The sequence below is a fragment of the Neolamprologus multifasciatus genome, chromosome 20, assembly GCF_963576455.1.
Source record: "Neolamprologus multifasciatus chromosome 20, fNeoMul1.2, whole genome shotgun sequence".
Taxonomy (NCBI): domain Eukaryota; kingdom Metazoa; phylum Chordata; class Actinopteri; order Cichliformes; family Cichlidae; genus Neolamprologus; species Neolamprologus multifasciatus.
This window is the reverse complement of record NC_140458.1, coordinates 23,785,930-23,812,554: the sequence shown is the minus strand read 5'-3', so window position 1 is coordinate 23,812,554 and position 26,625 is coordinate 23,785,930. Positions and strand designations below refer to the sequence as shown.

Sequence of the window (26,625 nt, the reverse complement as noted above, 5' to 3'; positions counted from 1 at the left end):
TCTGGAGGGAAGAGGGAGGGGAAACAGGAGGACAAAGGAGGGGGGAACAACTAAGCTGTAGTGCCTCTCCACTTCACTGTGCAATTACCTTTTGTGCAATACTTTTTGTTAATAATCAGCGGTGCAATAGACTCCATATTTGAAATGTGCAATTCACTTGTATTTTTATTTTTATTCCTATTTATTCTATTTATCCCCTTTGTATATTTTATCTATATATGTCTTTGTATTTATATATGTGTGTATATATATATATATATATATATATATATATATATAATATTCTTAACTCTGTAACTTCTGTCGGTGCTGTGCTTTTTGGAAAACAAATTTCCCAGAGGAACCCACCCGAGGGATTAATAAAGTTTTATCTAATCTAATCTAATCTAATCTAATCTAGTTTTACCTGTGTAAAATTATTACTTGAAACAGTAAAGAAAGAAAAAAAAGCCACCTCTTTCCTATTGGTGGAAAAATGTACCATGTTGAGCAATAAAAAAAATGGCAACACATGAGATTTGGTTGTTTAGGAAAAGGGGAAAGTTTTGGGAGTGATGGCAGGGAGAAAGAGTTTTGAGATGTGAAAGATTTGTGACGTTTAGCGTGGAGCTTATAGTTTGTGTGTTGTGTGTCCGTTGTTTTGTTTTGAGTGTCGGTGAGGGTGCTAATGGATGTCACAAAGGCAGATTGCAATATAACACTGTCTCCAAATGGAAAACTGGATCCCTGTGGAGTTCTCTTCTGTCTGGTGGACAAACTTTTTTTTTTTTTTACAGGCACAAATAATTTGTGTGGCATCTTATTGTGACACTTGATCGTTCTCTCATTTTAGCTATCGTAGTATTTTTTTAATGGTTGTACAAAAAAACCCCACTACGTGCACTGGCCACATTTTTAGATAAATAGTTGTATATAACTTTATTGTTTACAAAGTTTGTGCACAAGTTTTCAAAATTTACAATTTATATTTGCATTTCAAGTTATGAAAATAATTCACTAAACGTGTCTGTGGTACTACTAACTACTACTCGGATTTTTTGTTTTTGTGTGATTTCAGATCAGTTGTGTTAATATAGTATGTCAAAGAAAAAATAACTATACATTCAGACATGTGAGGTTGAGCTGAACACGATGATACCAAGCAAGGCGAAAAAACCTGAAGGTGAAATACAAATGCAAAATTAAAAGTAGTCAAAAATGGTCAGTTATACAGGGTGGGCCATTTATATGGATACACCATAATGAAATGGGAATGGTTGGTGATATTAAAGTCCTGTTTGTGGCACATTAGTATATGTGAGGGGGCAAACCCCTCAAGATGGGTGGTGACCATGGTGGCCATTTCCTATTGAAAAAACTTTTGTTTTTTTTTATTGAAAAAACTTTTGTTTTTTCAATAGGAGGAGGGCCATGTGACACATCAAACTTATTGGTAATGTCACAAGAAAAACAATGGTGTGCTTGGTTTCAACATAAATTTATTCTTTCATGAGTTATTTACAAGTTTCTCTTTGTTGGTGATGATGAGCTCAGGTTTGAAAACGTTCCTTCCTGACAATGTCAAACCTTGTTAAACCTCTTGACACTGTCATAAAGAAAGTTTTGCTGGACCGGCTGAGTTAAGATCGAAGCCGGCTGTATGTGGCCCATAAGTTTGACGTCTGTGCTCTAGTGAATTTTCTGGTTATGACATCAGTAATATGCAGTGACATTCATCAAACAGGAGAGGTGAACATGCGGCTGAATGCAAAGCTGCTTAGGCGTACCGCCTCTAAAGTTCTCAGTGAAAACCTTTCACAGAATAACAGGTTAAATTAGCCTGTGTGTCACTTCAGCCGTTGTGGTGACTGTATAGATAAAACACACAAAAGTGGCATCTGCATACTAATTTAGAACAAGTGAGTATTTTACTTTCAACAGTAAAATTGAATGTTATGAGGAAATTAGTTCTCTATATTCAACACTAAATCCGTCTTAAAAATTACTCAGATTTATGTGAAAAGTACAGGTTTACTAAGCTAATGTAACCTGAGAGTGAGAGATATGTTAGCTGTTAGCCCCGTCCTCAAGCACATGAAGCAGGTATAGAGGAGATCCTGGCTCCAGACATCCAGAGACCCCCAGAACACAAGAGACCAAGGAAGACCAACAGAGGGGCAGCCGTGCCACTCTGAGGAGAGCCCCAGTTGAGGGGTCACTCAGCAGCCGCAGAGCAGAAGCCAGGGGGGGGTTGCAGTGACACGCCCGTGAGCTCCGCCGGCAGCCAGCTGTGCCAGAGTGACCGAGCCCCAGGCCCAGAGGCCGAGGGCAACCCACCCCCCGAAGGGGCCCGAGCGAGCCCAGGTTCCAGGCCCTGACAAGCAGCCACCAGGAGTGAGCCGGTGCGTACCTGGACGCCCATCCCCGGACACAAAGAACCACCAATGCACCGATGTCTGAGGGTGTCTGCCAATGGAAGAGGGAGTGGTGGGGGGAGATAGGCCTCCATACCTTGGAGGGCCTGAGATGTCCCTAGAGAGGTGGCGTCTGATACCCAACCTGACATATAGACACAGACAAACAGGCACACACAGATACAGACATCCATTCCCACCCTAATGCTCTCATATGCAAATACTCAGCACTCACCCAACGTGGAGACAGACATAAATAGACACTGTACACACAATCACATTCCCCAAGCGTACCCTAAGCCCCAGGTCTAGGTACCCTTGCCCCTGGAGGGGGAAACTGCACCAGACCCAGGTGGTGTTACCCTCTTCCCTGGGGTGGAGAGAAGCAGACCGCCCCGACTCCGCAGCAGCAGCGAGGCCCCACATTCCAGACCCCAATGGGACGGTCAACTCCTCCTCCCAGCCCAACAAAACTGAAACAAAACTGAGCTACTGCCAGACAAAGCCACAATTCTCCCTTCAGCTTGGTGATACTCTTTTATAGGTTGTGGAACTTTTTAAAGAAACTGAAAGCATTCCATTCCCCAAAATGGATTCTCTTTTGCACATATTAAGTATTATTTAACCAAAATTCATGCTTTATGGTTTCCAGCAGCATTCAGCATCCTCATAGCTCTTTCCTAAAACAGGTTCTGACGATTTGTCAGAAATATTTTAACCATCAACAACAGCCAGTATGATGGTGTCAGTTTCTGGCAGCACAGCAAACAAGGTGTCTTAGAACGGAATGTTGTCCTGCAAACATTTGTGGATACACCTCCTCATAGTCGGATAAGTATGCACTCACTGCCCTTCTGGCCTGTTCTGTATAGACTCACCTGACAGCTTGACGGTTGAGAAGAAGTGATAAGAAACGAGAAATAAAGTAAGATTAGTCAAAGGTATTTAAAGAAGACCTGACAAAAGAAGAGAAACTAAGCACGAACAAAAGCAGCTACCCGTCTCACCACCTCGGATCATGTCGCTGTCAAAGCCAGAGGACCAGCTAGCCTACGAGCTGAGCTGTCCCATCTGCCTCCAGCTCTACTCGGATCCGGTGGCTCTCCCCTGTGGGCACAACTACTGTCTGTCCTGTATCCGCAAGACTATTGACAGCACGGATAAGACTGGCAAAATCCTGCCGCACTGCCCAGAATGCCGTGAGGAGTATCCTGGCACGGATAACCTGCAGATAAATTTCAAACTTCGCAGCATCATTGAGAACTACAAGGCCAACGTGCTGCTGCTGCTGAACATGCAAGCAGACTGCGTGGATACCAAAATGGAGGTTTTCTGCGATCAGTGCATAGATGAGCAGTCGCCCGCCGTGAAGACCTGCCTGAAGTGTGAGGTGTCTCTCTGCTCCAGACACCTTCAGAAACACCACGTGAAGGAGTTGTTCAGGACCCACCCCGTGGTGGAGCCCACGACGGAGCTGAGAGTGAAGGTCTGTGCCATCCACCAGCGTCCCCTTGAGTACTTTTGTTCCAACGACATGATCTCTCTGTGCACCACGTGCGTCGTAGAGGGCCGTCACGAGAGCCACGACGTTCTCACCTTTAGCGTAGCTGAAGAGGAGATGAGACGAGCGCTGGAGGCCCGAAATAAGGTACTTTTGACTGCATTAACATTTTAACATTTTACCTACTGTTATATTGTTACCATTATATATCAGGAAGGGGGGTTATTATATATATGTATTGATAAATAAATTGATAACCTACAAAATGTGGACACATCTGGGTCAGCTGAGCTTGCACAAAAGTAAAAGTAGTGCTCAGACAGGGCTTGTAGACTGATAAATAAAATATTCAAGTTATACAAATGAATAATTCATGTTATAAAAATATGAGAATCCCATCAGGGAACTTACTGTTGAGAAATGTCAAAACCTGAAAATCCTGTAATATAATTTTGGAACAATGTTTAAAAGACTAAGCTCTATGCACATGGGACATAGACATGGGAACCGAACTTGTTTCACGTATAAATTAAGGGCTTGGCACCTCAGTGACTCACTGCCATTTTTGAGGAGTGGTGAAGACCTGGAATGCAAAACAAATCTGTCTAATAGGAATAACCTGATGACCTTTGGCAGAGTCTAAGGGAGTGCACAGTTTCGTGCTATACATACAATTCAAAAGTGCAAAGTCAGACCGTTGAATTTAATATTTTGGACCAGAAAATGATCAAACTTTGATGGAATATGATCATATATTACTTAACATTACAGAAAACATTTATAGTACTATATATATGTATATATAGATCTGTTTTCTCTACTTGTTTTCCGAAAGCCACTTATGAGAAAAGGGCATCCAGTTTTTCCAGATCCGAAATCTTTTATGCTTATACACAATAGAAAGAATCCTGTTGTGTGAAACACAAAAGATCTTAAAACATATTACATGTGTGTCTGCAGGTCATTTATAGCAGACTGCAGCTGACAGAGGGACTCCTGCAGAAGACAGCAGAGGATCAGGGAACCTCTGAAGCTGTAGGAGAAAAAATGGTCAGCAAGGCTGTGACAGTCATGGACAGCATAGGTGCTCTGGTGGACAGGTAACCTGCTGCACATTTGCTGCTAGTAACACTGCCTTAAAAAGTAGCAGGTGGTGTAATTAAGCAAATGCAGTGACCAAAGATGCACTTAAAGGCTTTGAAAACACATTTCCCCAATTACAGTCTGAACTATATGAGGTATGAATGCACGCTCAACAATCTCTCATAAAACCAAACACACCCTGTTCTGATAGAATATCCTCACGAATCTTTGACTTTAAAGCACTTGATAAAAATGTTTGCAGGTTTTCATTTGATTTTTGTGGTTAAACGTTAAACTCTACAACCATCACAATGTAAAAATAGATGGAATGATTTCTCAATAAAGAACAGAAATTATCTGTTTTTCCCAAATGCTTTAAAAGTCAGCCAGTGTTCGTGCACAGTATGTTTTCAAACAGCAAGACGACAAATGATATTGGCTTTAAAAAGGTGTGGAAAACCCAGACTGCATATTTCAGAGGTGGTAGAACAGTTTCTTCAGGAGCTTCTCTCTGACAGGATGTGGGTTAAAAGGTTTTACCTTATTACCTTGATAATCGCTTATGTTTAGCGTTATTTGAATTTCGCAGTAATGCCTGTACATAGCGTGTCAGCATTTCTTTAACTGGAACAAAGTGACCACATGAGGAAGTTGCTCAAGTTTAGACAACACCCACATGTATTGTTTCAACCCGTTACAAGATCGTTAATCAACTTGTTCCTCTCTGTCTTGCAAGGCTGCATCCTGTGCAGCCTCGTATGCAATCACCAGATAAGAAGTTGTTTTTTCCTTAACTTGTACTCCACCCATGAGTAAGACAGTATATAATAAAGTTTGAGCAGATGCTCGGCGCGCATTCCTGCACGACTCTGTAGTTGACAGATCGTGTTCAGGAATCGCCCATGTACATGAATTAACTCTGAGTTTGTGATTCTTTGCTTCCTGAGGTTTTTCTCCTAACAATGTGCTTCATATTTTCAGCAGTAAATAAAAATACAGACCAAAACTCAGGCCCCTCAAAGAATGTAGTAAGCATGTATGTAATGAATGCAGTTTATCTGCATTTTAGGCCTACCAGTGTCTGTTTTGTGGGGCAGATTCAAGGGTGTCTGTAACACCCTAATACTTTAGTAAGTTTCAAGAAAACTTTCAAGAAGGTATATCTTTGGAAGGAAGTAATGCTGAAATGTAGAGCTCAGTCACATTAGTGAGGCTGTGTGTGAGCTAGTTGTACGTTAAGTTAAATAAAAATATTGAGCATGCATAGCAGCAATTTTCCCAGGGCCGAGGGACTCTTGGATGAGTTTATTATGTCATAGGTTGTCAGTCCAAATTAATATATGGACGTTCATGCTGAGGGTTGGAACTTTCTGGAAGTTCAGGAACTTCTGGGTGTGCCTCTAAGCACATTTCTTATCATTTAAGTAGCCTACCAGCAGCATTTCAGCCAGTTTCATCTCACAGGCATTTTCTCAGTACCAGGTATTTATTGAAAGAACAAAAACAAAAAAACTCACATACATAATCAGATGCTATCTGTTTAGCATTTTTGTTTGATTTTTAAAAAACTATTTGGCTAGCTAGCTAACCTTATCTAATTAGCACAGATTATAACTTAGATTGTTGAATATTTTCTGAGCTTTGTGATTATTTCTCATTGTATGGATGCAATGGATGCATGTACAACTTTAAAGCAGACACAGTGATGAATCGATCTACCTGACTCTGTTTAGTAACATCACGATAATAAAAGGAATAAAACTGACCAGTCCGCTTCACTTGTGTGCTGTGATACAGGTACAGGGATCGCCTGCTTTTGCTGTTGGAGGAGGAGAGAGGACAGCGCCGCAAAAGCTGGCAGCTAGGCGTGAGTGCACTTGAGGAGCAGCAGCAGCAGCTGATGGAGGCCCAAAAGAGTGCCACAGAGGTCCTCAATGAGACAGACACATGCATCTTTATACACAGGTACAGAAATCTGCCCAGCTATTACAATTAAAAAGAAGAAATATATAGAACAATGTAAAAATGACAAGAAAAGTGAAAGTGATGCAGTATTCTTACTGATAAACCGACATTTAATTGTTTATTACCCATGGCATATGGCTAGATGAGTGGGGTAAGTAATAATAAATCCTTTGCTCTCCAGGTTCATGCAGATTGAACAAAAGCTGAGACATGTTGTCACCAGTGCCATTTCCTCCAACATCCCCTCAAAGGCTCCACTCAATAATATGTGCCTGCAGGGAGGTCTCAAAACCCAAGACTTCTGCACAGAAATGACCCGCCTCATGGATTCTCTTCATATCCTCCTCAACCCACTGGAACTCACCTTCAGCATCTTCACCGCCCACCCCAACCTGCTGGTGTCCAACGATCTGCGCACAGTCAAATACATCTCCAACAAGCAGTCGTACCTGGAGCACCCCGAGCGTTTCACGAGTGCACCTCAGATCCTGTGCAGCCAGGGTTTCTCTGGCGGCGAGCATGTATGGGTTGTAGAAGTGGGACCCAATAGCATGTGGTCATTGGGCGTGTGCTACAAGAGCATTCCTCGCCGTGGTGACCACAGCCGTCTGGGGCACAACACTGTGTCCTGGAGGCTGCAGTGGAAAAACGGCAAGCTGACAGTGTGCCAGTGCTCCTCGAATGTGGTCCTTAAGGAAGTGACCACACCACCGGTCAAGATTGAGGTCGCATTGGATTACGAGGGGGGAACTTTGACGTTCCACAGCACCAAAGGGCGCAGGGAACACCTCCACACCTTCAAGGCTGTGTTTAAAGAGCCTGTCTACCCGGTATTCAGTATACTTTCAAACACACCAGACTCCTGGATCACATTGAGCAGTGGGATGTGAATATATCCTGCATAGAAATTGCTTGGGTAGTCAGCCAAGTGAACTGCCTTCCAGCTAACACAAAAACCCACAATACGTCTGCTGCCTGGCATTGGTGCATTGTATAAATTTAGCATTACAATCACATGAGATTGTTTACAAAAATGTGTTATTCATGTTTTGGGTGTTTTAATAGAGTAGATTTATCAATACAGGCGCCTACTACCTTTGTGAGATCTTGAGGCATGAACATTTATGTCACAAGATCATGTTTCCATTTTGTGTGTTTTGTGTTTATTCTACAAATAAACTTATCTGGCAATGTTTCTGTGTGTCTTGTGACCAACTTTCTTTGTCTTTTACGGGTGCATAGAAATAATCTATGCCGTATATAGCCTTTGATTGGCTGTTGATATTTCAGCCATTCAACTATGACCCTGGAGTTGCCAGGTGGGCCTGTAAATCCTTGATTTTTTTCTTTTAAAAAAAGTGATTAAGCAATTTGCATTTTATCTGACTTCCCCCAGAACACACATGTAATAATTTCTTATTAACAATTTCGTATTCACACGCAATGTTATTATTTCCAACACACGATCTGACCTTTACACATGTGCAAGAGGAGGATGGTTCACGAAGAACCTGGCAACCCTATCCCTTCTGTCTCACATTCTGTCATTGGGCAGGACAGCAACATTATTTCATATTAGAAACATTTTTCTCACCACGAAAGCTGTGCGTTTGCAGCAGAAGCATGGGTTCGGGAGAGAGTACAACAAGAAAAGTGTCCTTCGGTGTCGACGATGAGGACAGGGTCAGAATTCTCCGTGGAGTCAAGGTAATGCTAATTTAGCTAGCACTTGAGAAGCCATGTTAGCATTACTTTAATGTGTCGCTTAGCGCTGACTGGCTATTGTCAAATTCAGTTGTTGCTTTGTTCAAGCTATCAGTCTACGACCGGTAGAGTGTCACTGCTAAAATGAGGAGGTACAAAGGTAGGAAGGGGGTGGGACAGGTTGTTGAAAGAGCTGAAATATGTAACCCCAAACTCCATTCGTAATAAGGTGAAAATAGTAATGTTCCTTGTTTACAAGTAAAGGAATATATGTGGCAGATGCTCTAAGAAATATAGAAAACTTTAGGACCTTAAGGTAAATTCGGCATATACATTGCCCACCTAGCAGGAAAACTAATTACCCGAAATTAAACATTTTAGCTGTTACCTACTCGCTGGCATTTGCTAACGTTAATGTCATAACACATTTAGTTTGCATTGAAACGTTAAAGTTGGCTGTTATCCTACTTGAACATGTCTGCTGCACAGTGTGTATCAAAGAAAAACGGGGAGAATCGTATAAATGTCATAACTGCCTGACATGTTTGTTTAACTGAGCATATGTTTAACTAGAAGTGGATGACTTGAAATGAGCAGATTTCAAACGAGGTGTGGTGTGGAGTTGACGCCTCTTTACAGTGTTGCTTTCACGTGCTGTTGGACATATAGAGAGCTTATACTTTTAACACAACCAAGAGTAGAGCGAGTTAGTGTATGCAAGTGAAACCAGTGAAACACTAATGCAGTTGCATATATAACTAAATTGTCGTCTTCTAAAACAGGAAACGATAATGAACAAAACAAAACAACAAATAGAAATGATTTTGAACAGGGTATAGGCTGTTCTAGTTTTGCTGAGCTTTCGGTCACCTGTCAAGCGCTGACAAAATCAGTTAGATAATCATACACCTCCATGTTTATTTATTTTCTGAACTCGTTTGTGGAGATTCTTGCATTGTCATAATGATGCAGATGTGTACTCGTTTCACCTTTAGCCTGTTGGCGTGCATGATTAAGTGGTAAATTAAAATTTTCCACAGTTAAACTTCTTGCATGCACACACATACAGAAAGTCAGCTGGTGTGGGTGTGTGCCTCCAAATATCCTGACATTATGAGGAAATGAAGACACCCTCAGATCCTGCAAAAACAACGACTGGAAATTAATAAGTTGCGGTGGAATGCAATGGCGTGTAATGGCATGCAATGGAGTTAGCAGGTTTGTAAATGTAAAAACAGTTTTTATGTAGTGCTTTTCTACTCTGAGCACCCAAAGTGCTTTTAAAATCTTTTGTGAAAATGTCTGTAAGAAGAGAGCCTGCCTTAGTTGCACATTCAGTGTGACTCATAGAAACAGTGAGTCAGTGCTCCCTCCTGTGGTTTTTGGGGTAGTAGTGCTTAAGGACTTCCCTGGATACACAAAGACACACACACACATACAGATAGACATACAATAGAGGTTCAGTGATCCTCTATTAATGGCATGTTTAAGAGGCTCATGCTTTTTTTGTTGTTGTTGTTGTTGTTGTTTTTATCTGAAGGATTACACAAATGTTTTTTTTCTCTGAAATAAATAACACACGTCGTGTATATCAGCGGTCCCCAACCCCCGGGCCTCGGACCAGTATCGGTCCGTGAGTCGTTTGTTACCGGTCCGCGAGAGTTGAGGCTCAGGTGTGAAATGTATGGTTTTCAGGGTTTTTCATCGGTTTTCAGCATTATTTTGTTATTGTTTTTATCGTTAACTCGGTTTTCCTGGGTCTTTTCATGTGTGTTATGAATAAATCTTATTTTTTTCGGTACCGGTACTAGTTTTATTTTGTTGTATTTATCCGCAACACCTTAAAGGCCGGTCCATGAAAATATTGTCGGGCATAAACCGGTCCGTGGCGCAAAAAGGGTTGGGGACCGCTGGTGTATATTATATGCTTTGTGGTTGACTCTGTTTGTCCAGCTGTCAGAAGATGTTCTGCAAAGAATGAGAGGAGTTGCCAACATTGCCCCAGACCGCACGTCATCACCTGCCTCAAGCCCTCAGACAAACACAGGTAGTGATCATTTTTGAGATTAGATTCTATTGGTGCCTCTGCACTTATCAAGTTTGCTTACAAGTCAGTTTGTTTTAATTATTCCCCTTTTGATTGCTGACAGTTTATTCTCTCTCTCTCTTTGTGGGAGTAGGTTTCACTGAATCTCAGTATTAACAGTTTTATTATCTCTCAGTGTGAACACACTGACTGGAACTCAGGTGTGAAAAAACCTCACCTGCTGTGAAATAGCAGAATGGCATTGTTCTGCCATTCTGTTCTGCCATGTGCAGTTGCAAGTACAATGTGCCAACATTGTGTGAGAACTTGATAAACTTTGACACATACAATTCAAGGGAAGTGGACAATTTGGAACTGGTTCTCGATTCTCATCTGTAAACGCACGTATCACATCAGCTGATAGTGTTTAACGAGAAAATATTTATTTTAAGAAAATATTTGTTACCTGAGCTTTTTAACTGGAAACCTGTGTCAGAATAAATTGAGAGCGGGAAATGATTTTGGCAGCCAGGGAAAAGTTGTGTTGTCCTCGTTTAAAGAAAAAAGAATTTCACTATTTTTCTTTTTCTTTAGTGGAATTTAATTTACTGAAATCGACTGTTGCTTATCAAATTGTCAGACATTGCCAGAAAATGTATAGGGTTTTACACTTCTGTTAAGAAAACACAGATTCACTGTCAACCAAATGTCTGACCTAAAGTAAATTTTGAGCCATGAAAAATCTTCTAGTTCATACAAACTTTTTTTTTCTTAAGAAAGATTACAATGTTTGATTATATAGTATTAATTATACATGTGCATTAGTCCCTATTTTGACAGTAAAGCTGTAAGCCACAAAAGTGCCAAAGTTGTTTTTACCTTGTGTGATAATCTTTTTTCCTTTGAACATTTGTTGTCTTTGTTCAGCCTCCTCTCACAGTGCCAGCTCAGGCTCTCAATCTCAGCAAGGCCCACAGCAGCGCGCACAACCCAGTTCGCACTCCAGCAAATCTGCCTCCTTCAGCAAGGAAGATCAGAGGAGGTGAGTTAAAGGAAATTCAGGATACAGATTTTAGTAAAGATTTCTGCCTGGTGACCATTTGTATGCATTGCAAATAGAATTGTTGCATATCGAAGCAAAAGGTTTTTTGTAATTTGTTATAAATCACAAGGTTGTGTTGCTGTTTGCATTGGAAAGAGAACAAAAAATGTGGAAGGTGTGCCACATTTTTTTTGAAGGCTCAATCAAAAAAACAGGATAATATGCAACACTGTGAAGGTTTCAGAAATATGATCTGATGCTTATCATTTCAGAGAGCCTTTAAATCGAGAGCTTCTTCTAAAAGAGTCCTGACTAATTTAACCTGCAGGGCATCATGCATGGTTTCACATTAAGTCAAGTTAAGTAAATGCATAAATAAATACCTGTAAAAATTATCAAGCTCCTTTTTCTATTCTGAGTTGTGCGATTGTACAACACATCTCTGTTTTGATGGAAGCTGTTTTTGTATCCAAAGAGGTTTGATTTTTGCAAGATGCAAGTTTGGTAGTTCACTATTGGTTAACAGTGTGTCTATATAAAGTAGTTTCACAAATTATTTTAGCTGTCATGGCCTTTGCTATTTATAAGCTAAACTCAGGTATCACTTGACATTTGAGACACGGGTTAAACTGTGTTGCACTTTGATAATTTAGTAGGATAAATCATGTTTGATAAGGACCTTTATTAATAGTAATTTTGTTCATTTGAAAATAGATAAAAGGAGGTAATTCTTATTTCATGCCAGCATTCTGATTCATGTCTAATGAATGAACTAAACTCCTGATAAGTTTGAAGCTACCCTACAATGCATGTTTCTAATATTCTATGGGGGGAGCTTAAATTGTGTCTATACTGCCCCCTAGTGGACATACATAAATATATACATACGACATCTGACTGTACTGTGGAAAGCCATGAAAAACAGTATAAAAGATTAGTGTACTGTAGCTTCTGGTGCCTTAAACCTCCATTCTTTGTAACACCTACTATCAGGCCATGTGAAAAGGCTTCTGGTTCAATAGAAGGCTATGGGAAAAAGGTCCTGAGCTGTGACCTCTGTAAAGACTTTCCCGATGACTTTATGGACTCAGTCACTCATTTCAGATTATGTTGCATTAAAAATAAAGACTTTAAAAGACCAAATGTTTTTTGTTTTTTTGCGGGTTTTTTTTTAAAGTGTCATAAGGATTATCTGTAATCCATCTTACATACTTTAATGTGTCAGTTTGCCATTAATGTAAGCAATATTCATTATATGTATGGTTTATTCATTATATGTATGGTTTAAGGTATGAACACCAACAGAAGTTACTGAAGGAAGAGTGGGCCAAGATGGCACAGCGAGAAATGGAGGCGGCAAAGGAAGAGATGGCCAAAGCCACGAGCCGGGAAAGACAACAAACACGGCTGGAAGCTGAGAGGACCAAACAGTTGGTATATACACACCCACACACCCATGCATGCGTCAGACATGTTTTCTATTAAAGTTTAAATCTCTTGTTTCTTTCGTGTCGTGTTGAGCTGCTACTGATAGTTTAAATAAGAGTGAAGTAAGTTCATATTTAAAACACTTTAGTCCAGGGGTCCCCAATCCCAGTCCACGAGGGCCGGTGTCCCTGCAGGTTTCAGATGTGTCCTTTATCCATCACAGCTGATTTAAATGGATAAATTACCTTCTCAGCATGTCTTGAAGTTCTCCAGAGGCCTGGTAATGAACTAATCATGTGATTCAGGTGTGTTGACCCAGGGTGAGATCTAAAACCTGCAGGGACACCGGCCCTCGCGGACTGGGTTTGGGGACCCCTGCTTTAGTCAGTCACACTGCACTAGGCAGGACCCTGTAGGAAGTAATTTCTCTGCAAGGGTTAATACAGATTTCTCTGAAAGTCGGTCAGTACCAAAGCTTTGGGAGTCTAAAGCAAGACAAGAGGGATTTGCAAAGTGGTAGGAGATTCAGATTTAATCCAATTAAAAATTGCCATCACATCCAAAGTTATGAAAATCAAAAAGTATTTTTTGTATAAAATAAAAAACTATACCCCTACAACCAACCTTATGTGTTATGTATGACCTAATGCAACCTGAAATGACCCTCTGGGCATTGCTGACCTTTTGCTGTATATACTTAAACAATAACAACTCTGTACTCCAGCTTAACTAATTGCCTCTTCTAGTTTTTCTTGTTACACCTAACACGCCTTGCCTCTCCTTCGACTGCCGCTCTATGTTTACAGAAACTTTGTGCATCATTTTTGTTAATATGATTATGATGTGAGTGAGGGATATGATGTTGCTTCCCCCTGCAGTATCTGCCAGTGACCCATTGAGGGAGCTGTTGCTGCCTGTTTACAGTTCTTTAAAGTTTTAGTCAGCAGTCATCCTAGCTCTGTTCACTGAAGAGGTCAGGTGTTGCACGAGTTTGTTGATAAAGTTGTGTAAAAGTGGATTAATCTGAGTGGGAGGAGATAGGTTTGACGTGGTGTCAAGATGTGACTCAGTCTGATGAGTTTGTCTGTGGTTAAATCGGAGTATTCATACGGACGCAAATTGGCTCTTGAGATTGAATTTGCAATTTCCATGATGATACTCCCTCTTCCTCCTCCTCGTCCTCCTTTTTATCCTCCCCTTCTCACGTATTACATCCCTGTTCTTTTTCTATCTACTCCTCTTTCCCATGTTCTCCCTCCCTCATTTCTCTTTCTTCTTTCCTGCCCTCACCCCCTATCTCACTCTGTCTTTCTCTCCTTTTCTATCCCAGCCCATCACTCTCTCCTTCCTGCCCGGGAGATGGTATTATCAGCGTAGTGCAAGCGGTAAATTGCACCCTGAGAGTTTCCTGGAGCTGGAGATAGGAGTGGTGTGGAGATGCCCGTGTAGTCGTGGGCGGGGAAGGTTGAGGGGGGGGGGCTTTTGTTGTACACATCAGCCGGTGCCTGTTTCATACAACTCTTCCTCCCCCTTCCCCTCCTATTACACCCCCTCCCCCCATCGCTGTAGCGCCTGTCTTATCTCCACTCCAACATACTCCCACTGCTAATAGAAAGCTGCTGGAGGGATGCGCTGAGCAGAATGACCGCTTGAGCAGGACTGGACCTCCTGATGCTGAGGGCTGCTTGTAATTACTGTTTCTGTGCTATGAAAACCTATATGCACATGCATACGAAGTGTGGGCAGACTTGCTCACATTCTTTACTCAAATTTGATTTTTTTTTTTTTTTTTTTTTTTGCTGTTATAGAGTCAGAGAGCATGATCACTCATCTTCCACAGTTCTTTGTCCTGTGCACCCTTGCATGGGTAGTTTTTTTTTTTTGGTCATTTATAAGAATGTGATATTTGGTATCACAGTAATACAGACATGGCAAAGAGTATATCTAGTGCATACTGTATGAGCAGTTTGCCTAAACTTTTGTATCCATTAATCACCTCCAGCCAGCAGATTTATTTATTTTAATATAGCAAATTTCCCATAGTTGAGTGGTTTCTGTGAATCTCCAACCTCTTGGAGAATCTCAATAAAAGGTCATAAAAAAAGAGAATAGAGGTATGTATTCAAAGACATGCAGGTTTAGTACCTGTTCAGCATTTAAAATATAGTTTTTATGTGGATCAGCAATACTTTGCTAAATTTTCACTAAAATTGCTCATTTAAGTTGCAGTATTTTATTTTTCTGAGCCCCAAATTACTGGAGATGGCCATGTGAAATATTTCAGGGCTGAATAGCACATTTACAAAACTGTCCTGAGAGTTCAAATGCACTGCAACTTGAAAAAGACAAATCAAGTGCTGCAAAAGCACACAAAACACAAAGAAAGTTGAAGAAAATACAATGGAAACAGAAAAAAATCCACAAACTCACAAAACCCAATGGCGGTGTTTTTGGGAAGACAACAATGTGACGGACAAGCTAACAGTAAACAGCTAATAGCAATAGTAAAGTGTTGCTTTTTGTTGGTGTTTTCTTAAGCTGCAGTGTGTTTGAAATCTAAGGACCACCGTACGTTTAAGCTTTATTAAAAATGTTTTAAATTTAAAACCAAATCGATTTTACTTTCAACCAGGAGCCACAGTCTAAGGGAATGTCCTATCTGTGACCATCTTTCATAATCAATATGGATTATGTTTTACTAGCAAAACTGGTACATGGCATAGAGCACATATACCGATACCTTGGATGTTCACTGTTTTTTCCGATAAATCAGTGGAGGAAAAAATGGGATTTGGGGTAAACCCTAAAAATGACATTTCACCGTGTAGGTTAGGTGGTTGATCTCCTTAAATCCTTAAACAGGATTTAAGCCAATGAAAGGTCCTATTTCTTCCTACCATTGTAATACCAAACCTGTGCTCACATTGTAGCTGTGATTACCAAATTCTTTTAGGTGTAAAGGATTTAGATCATTTTTAAATCTCAGTGGTGTCTCTGTGCTGCTTTGCTTTTGGGAACCGAAAGAGCATTAGGACCCAGAACAGGCTAATCACATCAGACATGACATGTACACAGTGTAGATGGACGCATGGACGAGTGTTTACAAGTTAAAAACATAATAATAAAAGTGAATATTTTGTTATTTTTAGTGATAAAAATCTAAATAACTTTCAAATTTAGATGGATTACATAGCTGGCAGCAAAGTAATCTGGCACCCATGGTCAGAACCAATGTACATTTGGCAGGGAGCCATATTAATTATGCAAGGAAAAGTTTAAAGCTGTGACAGTTATGCAATATTTCCTGAAAAGGGAAAATAAATGGATGAGGAAGACTGAACATATGAGACGATTCAAAATGGGAGCTGACAGCTGATTAAGCATTTACTAAGTAATTGGGAGCAAGAAGGATGTGAGGATGAAAAAGAAGTGACGGAACATTTTGTGAAGGGTTAGGATAAAGAATGAAGAGGAGCTGGGAATGAATGGGAGTGAAAGAGAAGATGACACGCATTTCCTGCGGAATAGAACTGAGGAGAAGGGAACGAAAAAGGAGCCCTTTACAAGCGATTGAACATTTCGTGAAGGATCCACAAGTAAGTGGAAGGGAAGCGCCACAATGGGTCAACGAGGAGGAAGGAGGGACTATTTGTAACGCTTCTTTGTCGCATTGGGAGGATGAATTGCAGAAGGAGGGTGTGATTTTAAAAGCGGGTTACAAGATGAATAAATATTTCGCACAATCAGGAGATGTTAGACAAGGAGGGATGAGGGGTGGCAGGGGTTGAGAAAAAATATGAAATCTGAAGTAGAAGGACGAGGAGGAGAACAAAGACGGAAAGAAAGGAATGATAGGAGCAAGAATGAAAATGACAGATGCCTCAGCACTGCATACAGAGGGGAGGGATACGTGCAGGGAGAGTTTTAAAAAAAAAAACAGCTGAGTAAATGCTTCCTGTGGAAGTTGAAATAAAGGAGATTTAGATGTAAGGCATGAAGACTGAAAGTGGCACCAAGTTTAACTAATGTTTATGATGATCATCATGATGATGATCCAGAAAGAGGACGCAGCAGGTGATCTGCACAATTGTTTGAAAGCGGAGGAATAGGAGGAGAGAGGAGCTGTGCAAATGTGTGCCGAATGGACGGAGTCGCGGTTTATCCTTGAGTGTCAGAACAAAGGTGTGAGGAGTGGGCAGAGAAGGTTGCTACAGGTGACTCAGTGCCCGCTGTCCTTGTGCGTGGTCGCAGCACTGAGTCACACATCAAGAAAGAGCCGGACAGCGAGGTGTGGTGTCCGCTCTTTAACTGCTTCTTTCTTTTCCGGTGCCTTTCACTCCCTCGCTCATTTCCTCCTGTCTTTTGTGCTCTTCCTAGCGCACTGCCTGATCCTTCTGTTCCTCTGGCCCTTTCCTCATCTTTCAAGCCAAGGCTCTCGCCCACTGTGCCACACTCTGTGAATAGTCTTTGTTAATAGCAAATCTTCTGCAGATTAATTTCAGAATAAGTGAGGGGGGGAGAACGGGAGAATAGAAAGAATAGAAGCAAGTTGAACTAAAGAGCTAAAAGGGATTTTCTCTTTTTATATTGTATTAATGGCCTTTTGGTGCGTCTTGAAAGGCCCACCCCCCTTTAAAAAAAAAAAAAAAAAAAGGTTATAAGTCACATTAGCATATGGTAAATTTCTCTCTCTGCCTCTGTGTTCTCACAGAACAATTAGGAAGACTATTTTATTAGCTGCCCTTTAACTTCCTCTGACTGAGCTTGGGCTAATATAAAATGCCAGCCTTGTTTTTCTCATTCTTCAAACGTGCCTTTTAAGCACAGGTGAGTCAGTTGCATCTTACTCGGACTTAATGTGACAGGGAACATGTAAGGTGGTTAAAGGGTATTATGCAGGGAATTTTTCATGTCAGTATAACACTTTTAAAACTATTTAAGGCTTCTGTTTATTCAGGAACCTCTATTTGGGAGGGAAAAATGTCCTCATCATCATCAGGTATCCTTGGCCAGCTGTCCAGTTTAAAAATAAAAAAATAAAAAATAAAATAAATAAAAAAAATCCTCAGGGCTTCACAGAAGAGAATTAATGGGCACTCGAGCAATCTTTACATCATGAGGAGATGTTCTCAGGCTTTGATTTGCTTTTAGCTCAGACATAAAAGCAAGATAAAGCCTGATTACATAATATTAAGAGACATTACGTATTATTAACATAAAGCCTGTGTTATATAAACGTGCACACATCTAATTCATAGATGTGGACATTTACCAGAATGAGATACTACTGCGTTGTTCTCGGAAATGTCCATGTATAAGCTGGTTAGATGCACTCTGGGTGTACTCAGTTTGAATCAGTTCCTCCAGTCGACACTAGATGGCAACAAAGCCATATGCCATATTTCATATGTTGGCCTGCCTGTCTTATTTTGCCTGCTGCTTTGTCCCTGTGCACATCATGCACAAAAACTAGATAAATTTGAAATTCTGTCACCAGAAAAACCAGTCACAAATGCTATTCCACCTGCTCCCCCAACACTAATGGAATCTATGTGTGCCCTCCTTGTACATGTCCTATTGTCTGCCATTATTTTTACTGTGTCAGAATTGCCTGTGGTACAGCACCAGGGCACATTGTAATGTTCATATTCGTTTAGTCTTTAAGGAAGCTATCATATATATCAAGAGCTGTTCATGCTCTTTGACTCACATGCTGTAGGGATGTTCCTGGATCTTTACAAAGAAAGCAATTATCCTTATTCAGATTTGCACCAGGTCACTGAGTGAGGGTTGCATTCTTCATATTTAATACTTGTGAGTTTTTTTTTTTTTTTTTTTATGTTTGGTTTCTTCCCCCAGTTGTTGAAGCGCTTATTTTGATGACACATTAAATTTGAGCCATAAAATTGCATGTAAAAAAGGGTTAAATTATATTTTCAATTAAAGTTTAAAAGTAAATTATTATTTTTTTTGTTTGGTTTTTGTTTTTAGGACAAAAACATATATAATGATAATCGAATGAGCTCTTGTACCCATGTGTACTAAACATCCTTCATTATAATTTCTTAGTATATGTCATTAAAAAAAACCAAAAAAATCCAAGTGCAGCATTACAACCTCTGAATCAAAACAACACCGTGCACACTGTGTTGGACTCCTCATTAATACTGACTGTGGCGTGTTACTATTTTCCCACCTTTAGCTTTTTTCCATGCTATTCTGAACAGTTACTGCAATATCAGTGCACAACTTTTTTTGTCAGTGTGGTTTGAATTGTGTGTATCTACAACTGACTAACACACATATCTGGCTTTTCCTGTGTGATGTGGTACTGCCAGGCATTTTTGCTTTAATAAAAGTCATATTTTATATGAAAGAAAAGTGCAGCGGCCCTGAGAGGTCAAAGGCAGTGCAATTTAAGAAAACACTAGCAAACAGAAATTTTGCTGCAAAAGTTTAATACAACACAACAAAAATAGAAAACAAAGCCACAAAACCTCACAAGAAAAAAAACAAAACCTGCAAAACACAGTCGTAGTGTTTTTTAGAAGACAGCAACAAGACTGAAAAGCTGTGGACGTAAGCTAACAGTAAACAGCTAATAGCAGACATGTATCAGTGTTCTAAACCATAAACGGTACATCTTAAATATGCGATTAAACGCACATTCCCTTACATCCATTTCGCCCTCACAGCACTGATGAATCCTCTGCCTGTTTTGAGCGTCTCCGTGCAGTCCTTCAAATCTTTTGGTTTCTGTCACTTCCGTAGCTGTTCCGTCACGTTATTGTGTCCCCAAATGCTCCAGTGTCCTTTCCTTTTCTTTTATTCATCTTCCATGTGTTGCGTGCACTTTTACGCTTTCGCAGCGCTCTCTTAAGTTGTAGTGCATTTGACCTCTCAGGACCACCGTAGAAAATATTTGAATCCATTTCTTCTGATATTCATCTGGCGGGGTAGTGCTCTTTATTTTGAGTAAGGTCAGGTTTTAGTGCTTTAAAATAATGAAGGATAACCCAATTTTATAGCCTTACTCCAGTGATTTTATTATGGTTGATTATTATGATAGTGGAATAGCCAGGGTATCATTAACTTCAGTCTGCAAGTGGTGCAAGCTTTAAAAACTTCAGAATGTTTAAATACTCAAAAGAAAAGAAATCTTCAAATGCATCTTTCAAAGTTCAGAATCTATGCTCTGCGATGCTTGGGTTTAAAAACTTTAAGCTTTAAGTTTAAACCAGAGTAACCCCGTTGAATTCAGTGACTTAAAGAGAGTTGTTTTGATACCATGCCAGTTAACGCTGGAAGCGTTGCTGAGGAGTTGTTTGTTTGAACTAAAAGAAGGCTTGATTTTAAGTTTGGTGGTCAAAGGGGAGAGAGCTTTGCTTCACAAAACCCATTTTAGCCTTAAAAAGGGTTCCTATGATCTTTTTAGCCATAACTGAATAATTTATAGACGAATATCACAAAGCATTACACAAATATCGAGTAGTTAAAAATAAGATGATACTATGTTGGTATCTGTAAGTTTTTCTGGCCAGTTTTAAATGCATAAGTTTTTAAAATAAGGAGACACTGACTATATTTTACATTTTGTAAGATACCAAAGTTGATGCTGTATTTGCTACGTCTTGCACTTCTTAAAGTACTTTGATTAGGAGATGCATATAAACACACTAATTCTAGTTAATTTTTCTATGGTCCTGAATTTGGTTTAATGATGAGCAACAAATCCAAGTTTTTCTCTGCTATAACTTTTAGGGTCTGTGGGTTTGAGCGCTCACACACAAATGTTCCTAAATGTAATGTCTCTGTTTACTCCCATTGCTCATGTCCCCCTTTTCAGCTGCAGTTGGCAAACTTTTAGGACCAAATGGGAGATCAGCATAAATGACAACTATCTGTTGAAAGCATTGGAGAATATAGCAGATGAAGAAACAGATGTTGTCATCATGTTTAGTGTAGATTAAAGCAGAGACTAAAACGAGTCAGCAGCCCAACACACTCCCACAATCTCCAAATCTGGTAGAGTATCCACAACATGCTTAGTCCATGGAGATCTCACAGCAGCAACCCACAGGACCCAGAGGATCCTCTGTTTAATGCCTACATTGGTCTCTTGGAATGAGCTTACCAGGGTTTTAATAGTTTTGCAATTTTCATTAGTTTTTATTTTTATTTAGTTTTGACCTCAGATTTTCAATTTTATATCAGTTTTAATTAGTTTTTACCAATTGTTTGCTAGTTTAGTTTAGTTTTTATTTTTTGAAAATCCTTAGTTTCAGTTTAGTTTTGATTAGTTTCAGTTATAGTTTTAGTTGTGTTTGCAATAATTAAGTGTAACAAAAATCCCAGTTTCATCATATCAGTCATTCTCTTCTGCTTATCCTTGGGTATGTTGCTATTCCAGCTACCATACCCTGCACCCTGGACAGGTCGCCTGTCTGCAGTGTTGCCAACTTAGCGACTTTGTCGCTATATTTAGCGGGTTTTCAGACCCCCTAGCGACTTTTTTTCTAAAAAAAAAGTTGCTAAAAAAAAGACGTGAAAGCGCATATCGCTTTTACTCTCAACAAACAGCGGGTGCTGTAACGCAGTCAGTTCTTCTTTTACTCTTATGCTGTTTTGTGGATCAGGTTTAAAACTACTTATAAACACACACACACACAAAGTAACTCCACCAGAGTGCCTATTTCGGGTCACTTTTGCCGGTCCAAGCCCGGGTAAAGGAGCAGGGTTGGAATTGTGACATTACAAAAAACAATAATTGCTAAAATAAATTTAATTTGTAGTTCTAAATAAATTCTAAATGCATTTAGGACGTTTTTTGCTCACTTTATGTCTCGTCCACGATGTTATTTCTCTCTCCAGCAGCGTAGGTTACAATTACATTAGCATGACCAATTATGCAAATTAGGTGATGACGTCATTTAGCGACTTTTAGGACAACCAATGGCGATTTTCCTTACTGAGGAGTTGGCAACACTGCCTGTCTGTCGCAGGGCTAACACGCAGAGACAGACAACTCACATTCCCACCTATGGGTTCTTTAAATAAATAAATAAAGGCAGATGAACAACCATTGATACCAGGCAACTATAAAATGTATATCTTGGCCCCAATGAGACTATTAACTCTTGCAGCACCGGGTGTTCGTAACTTTGGTTCAAGTGAATTGATAAACTTTTTGAAGGTAATTGACTCACACAGTTGTGTAGATATCCCCGTCCTGTTGTCTCGGGATGCATCACGCTGCCTTGCCTGGGGTTAGCTTCTGTTTTCTGGGGATGAGGGTTGAGTGTGCTCCCTTACCTTCTCAAGGTAAGCTAGGTTAGCCTTCTTGTGTGAGCTTTTCAAGTGCACTTTAAGGTTTGTGGGATTTTTTTCCCTTTAGAAATGTCCCTCATAATTTGTCTCTTTCCACTACAAGACACTTGCTTTATCCAAAACACAGTCATATTCAAAGTAATCCCAAATTGGACTCTGGCGCTTTCTCCCGACTTTTCCTGACATGATTCTGCGCGTGGACGGAGTAGCAACACAGACGACTTGACTAACGTACTTGCCACCTGCTGGCATAATGAGACACAGCTAGGGATGGGTATTGATAAGATTTTCACGATTCCGATTCCATTTTCGATTCTGTTTAACGATTCGATTCTTTATCGATTCTCTTATCGATTATTTTTTTAAAAAAAAAGGAGAACACTAAGGTCAATTAGCTTAGATCTTTGTTTTATATCTTCCCTTTGAACAAGATAGAAATTTAGGAGTAACATGGCCTTACAAACCCAACAGTGAGATCTTAAGAGATCCACAGCCTACAGCTCTTCAATGGGGTGTCACAGGGTCCCCAGGAAAAAAAATTGTGAATGTAAAATAATAAAATAAATATTCTTCTGTAGCAATTACACAAGAATATCCAATAATGTCCCTGCCTACAATTAAACACATTCACTTACCGAAAATCGGGGGCATCTGCTGTGGCAAATGGGTGCAAGCCTTTTACCACAAACTTAGTCACTGCTCGGTGACATTCGTCTATCCTGGCCTGAAAGGAGACGCTACCGGTAGACTGCAGCGAGAACTGCCAGCATCTGAGCCAGACTCTGTCTGTCTCATCAAGGTCACCTAAATGCACAGTAATGGCAGGTTTTGTAATAAGGCAGATCGCGCTAACATAATATGCACTGTTAGTTGATTATTTACCTGCCGCATTAACGGGAGAGGACGTGCAAACGTTACCGCTGCTGCTGGGTTGAGATTCACGAGTCCGGAGCGGAATTAAAAACACGACATTTATTTAAGGTCATCGCGTGTTTTGTGAGCAAATGCTTTTGCATATTCGTAGTGTTTCCTCCCTTAAATGAAATATCTACTGTGCAAGTATTGCAAGTTGCCCTGTTGTCATCCGTTCTCGTAAAGTATAACCAAACTTTTTAGCGTTTGAGCCACCATGTTTCCTGCCAGGTAAATGACGCTCCGCAACGTGGTGACGTCATTCGGGGCGACTGGAATCGATAAGGGAATCGTTTGCAAAAATGGCAAACGATTCCAAGGAATTGAAACAGTGGGAACCGGTTCTCAACAAGAACCGGTTTTCGATACCCATCCCTAGACACAGCAAGAAAAAAATCTGGAAACTAAACTTCATTTTCACCCTTGACTCTTGTATGACACGCACACATCAACGAAAACTAAACACATTTTTGCTATAAATTCAGTTAGTTTTAGTTCGTTTTGTGAACACTCATTCCAGTTTTAGGTAGTTTTCCTTTTTTTGTTTTTATTTTTATTTCCGTTAACGAAAATGTTTTTTCACTTCTAGTTTTCGTTATTTCGTTAGTTTTTGTTAACGATAATAACCTTGGAGCTTACACAATATTACACAGCATTTTGCTGTTTCTTGAGCTGTCCCATTTCAGGAGCGCTCCTCTGTTACTGTGAAGTTCTAGCAAAGACTTGGTCAGATGTCGCGCCTGGGTGCTAGCGATTGATTTCATCACGTTGTTGTTGTTGTTTTTATTTTTTGTTTAGTTTTTTTTTCCCTACCTGCCGGTGTGTTTGTCAGACTGCCGGAATGAACCAGATGTTTTCTCTGATTGGACAAACCAGCCTCACTTGTTTATACCTAAAACTATATAATCAGTTGGAAACTCTGATGCTGATGGGGTGACAGCAATGTCTCTCTGTTACACACTCAGGAAACTCATTCAGACTTTGCTTATCAGTATGAGAGAAACAGCTGTGTTTATGCTCACACTCACACACACACACACACACACACACACAGAGGAGTGAGGCAGACTGAGGCAGATGGGACATGCTTCATTATAGCACTACATATGAGTGAATTGCTTGATGTTTTATCATGTGCTCCTCTGACTGCTTATTTAGTCAGACATATGGTAACATGCTGCTATTATGCCATTTAGTTGAATGAAAAAAGGATAAATGAGTTGCTAAGTGCGCAGGCTTTTTCCTCCGTTTTCAGTGGTTTAGTAGCCTTTGATCTATTTTAACATTATTGCTCTTATTATGAAAAGCTGTAATCTTGCCTTGGTGTATAAGTTGGAAAAGAATTTATTAACAAAGATGTGCTCAGACATGCATGCTGTGCAGAACTTCCCATACTCTGAAAACTATTCCCAAATAATTTTCAGTTATTTTCAAAGAAGCGCAGCACCAACTCTCCTAGTTTCATTGGCACAGCTTCAAGAAGTTTGTTCCAAAAACATTTTTCAGAATTTGTCACAGTTCTCATGTGGATTTATTCGTCTCAGTTATCTTCAAGTAATCTCAGACTTACGCCATGATTTTAAGATCAGGGCTATTTGGGGGCTGTACCATCTGTTTTCCTGCTCTGCTATTTGCTCATGATGATTCAGATGCATTTAGAATGGACCGAATCTGAAGTGCTTTAACGTTTTGGACTTTGCTGTAAAACGTTACTCACAAATAATCGCCAACCTTGACCCAGTGTTTGGGAAGAAAAAGATGACAAAGGAGAGGAAAAAGAGGAAAAAATGTAAACGGTAATGAAGCTGAAGCAAGGGGGGCAAAGAGAAGATGTAGCGAATGACCAGTAAAGAGAGAGGAGGAGGAGGAGGAGAGGGTGCTTAGGAAGTAGGGAGAAGGGCTGTGTGCTGCTGAAGGAAATGGTGTGAAGAGAGGTGAGTGACGGACTGAATATAGGAGGAGAAGGAAGTTGTGGAGGCTCGGGTACAGATAAGCCTGCAGGTTGTATCAGTAATTGTCATCTGCAGTGACTGAAATGGTTCTGCATGTAAAGCTATTAGACAGACAGTGCGCTCAAAAGCTACCTTCCCCTAAATGCAGAGTGAGATGGTGAGGCAGAAAGCCAAATGAGAAGGCAGACAGACGGGACGTTTGAGGAGTTCTTCAGGTAATCTCAGTTATTACAATTAAAAAAAAAATGTAAATATTCAAATCTGTCCTACTTTAGTTTCCATCCATCCGTCATCTTCTGCTTCTCATGTCCTTAGGTTGTTGTTTTAAATGCTGAAATTTGTCAATATGTTTGTTTTTTTTTCTTTTAGAGAATAGTGTATCTTGTAGCATATGTAGCACATTTTTCCCAACAATGACAAAACAGCTGGCAGACAAAGAGAAAAAGAAAATGCCTGAACAAAAACCAAACAACAGTCTGTTCATCATATTCAGTATGTAGCGATCCACATCCTCAAAAGAAAAAGTCCCCTCCAGGGAAAAAATAAAAGGACACGCAGTTCAAGAACAAAAAAGGATTAAAAAAACAAACAAACAAGCAAGCAAACAAAAAACACCCCAAAACAAACCAACCGCATGTTTTACAGTAAAATCTTATTTTTTATTGAGTATTCTGAAAAAGTCACCAAACTTTTCTAGTTACTCCTTCAGTACAAAGCTTGTTCTTTTTAGTAAAACGTAGGATTTTCATTTATACCATTCACTGCTAAATGTTGGGACTTTTTTATGTTTGTGATTTTCCCAAACAAGGCTACTATCTTTTAGGCACTCCAAATGTAAAAGTTGATCTTTTAATAACTAGCTATCTACACAATCATGATACCAGAGGCCTGATTGCATCATTTAAGGTTATCCACGTAAATGCAGGGTTACTGAGAACAGTTCACTTCTTACATCGCTATAGTAACTTGTGCTGCAAACTTCGCCAGTTGCCATTGTTGCTAGCTTTCTTTCCTGCCTTCAGACTGGCTAAAATGTATTAATATATTAGTCTTAAAGGAAGTGCTTAAAGCCAGATATGTTGAACTTACTAGGCTCGGGATATTGTACCAACATCACAGAGACGTTAGCACACATCCCTGTTATTTGTTATTTCCTGCGAAAGAGCCATATTGTAATAATTCACATGCTAGGTTGAATAATGTGCTTTTAGCAGATACTCCTTCTGGTAGAACTGCCAAACTGAGCTCCTTTATAAATGGGGGTTCATTTTGACAGCACATGTGTTCTAATT

General features: G+C 40.0%; 2 protein-coding genes across 7 annotated transcripts in view; both read left to right on the top strand.

Moving 5' to 3' along the window:
* Positions 1 to 3,259: 3,259 nt before the first annotated feature.
* On the top strand, positions 3,260 to 8,210 carry LOC146494958 (E3 ubiquitin/ISG15 ligase TRIM25). The gene is made up of 4 exons (XM_085145293.1): positions 3,260 to 4,041; positions 4,855 to 4,994; positions 6,775 to 6,942; positions 7,124 to 8,210. The coding sequence occupies exons 1-4, from the start codon at positions 3,412 to 3,414 to the stop codon at positions 7,830 to 7,832; spliced, it is 1,647 nt and encodes a 548-aa protein (XP_085001419.1). The 5' UTR covers positions 3,260 to 3,411; the 3' UTR covers positions 7,833 to 8,210.
* Positions 8,211 to 8,328: 118 nt separating this feature from the next.
* Positions 8,329 to 26,625, top strand: part of LOC146494957 (MICOS complex subunit mic25a-like) — an 81,004-nt gene continuing 62,707 nt past the window's right edge. For 2 of the 6 annotated variants that reach the window (XM_085145300.1, XM_085145295.1), the window contains exons 1-4: positions 8,361 to 8,649; positions 10,600 to 10,693; positions 11,600 to 11,714; positions 13,004 to 13,148. In XM_085145300.1, the coding sequence (XP_085001426.1) occupies positions 8,386 to 8,649; positions 10,600 to 10,693; positions 11,600 to 11,714; positions 13,004 to 13,148 (618 nt within the window). In that variant the 5' untranslated portion in view covers positions 8,361 to 8,385. Of the gene's footprint in view, positions 8,650 to 10,599; positions 10,694 to 11,599; positions 11,715 to 13,003; positions 13,149 to 26,625 lie in introns of all 6 variants that reach the window. The other 4 variants (XM_085145297.1, XM_085145299.1, XM_085145298.1 and 1 more) reach the window with 4 other exon arrangements.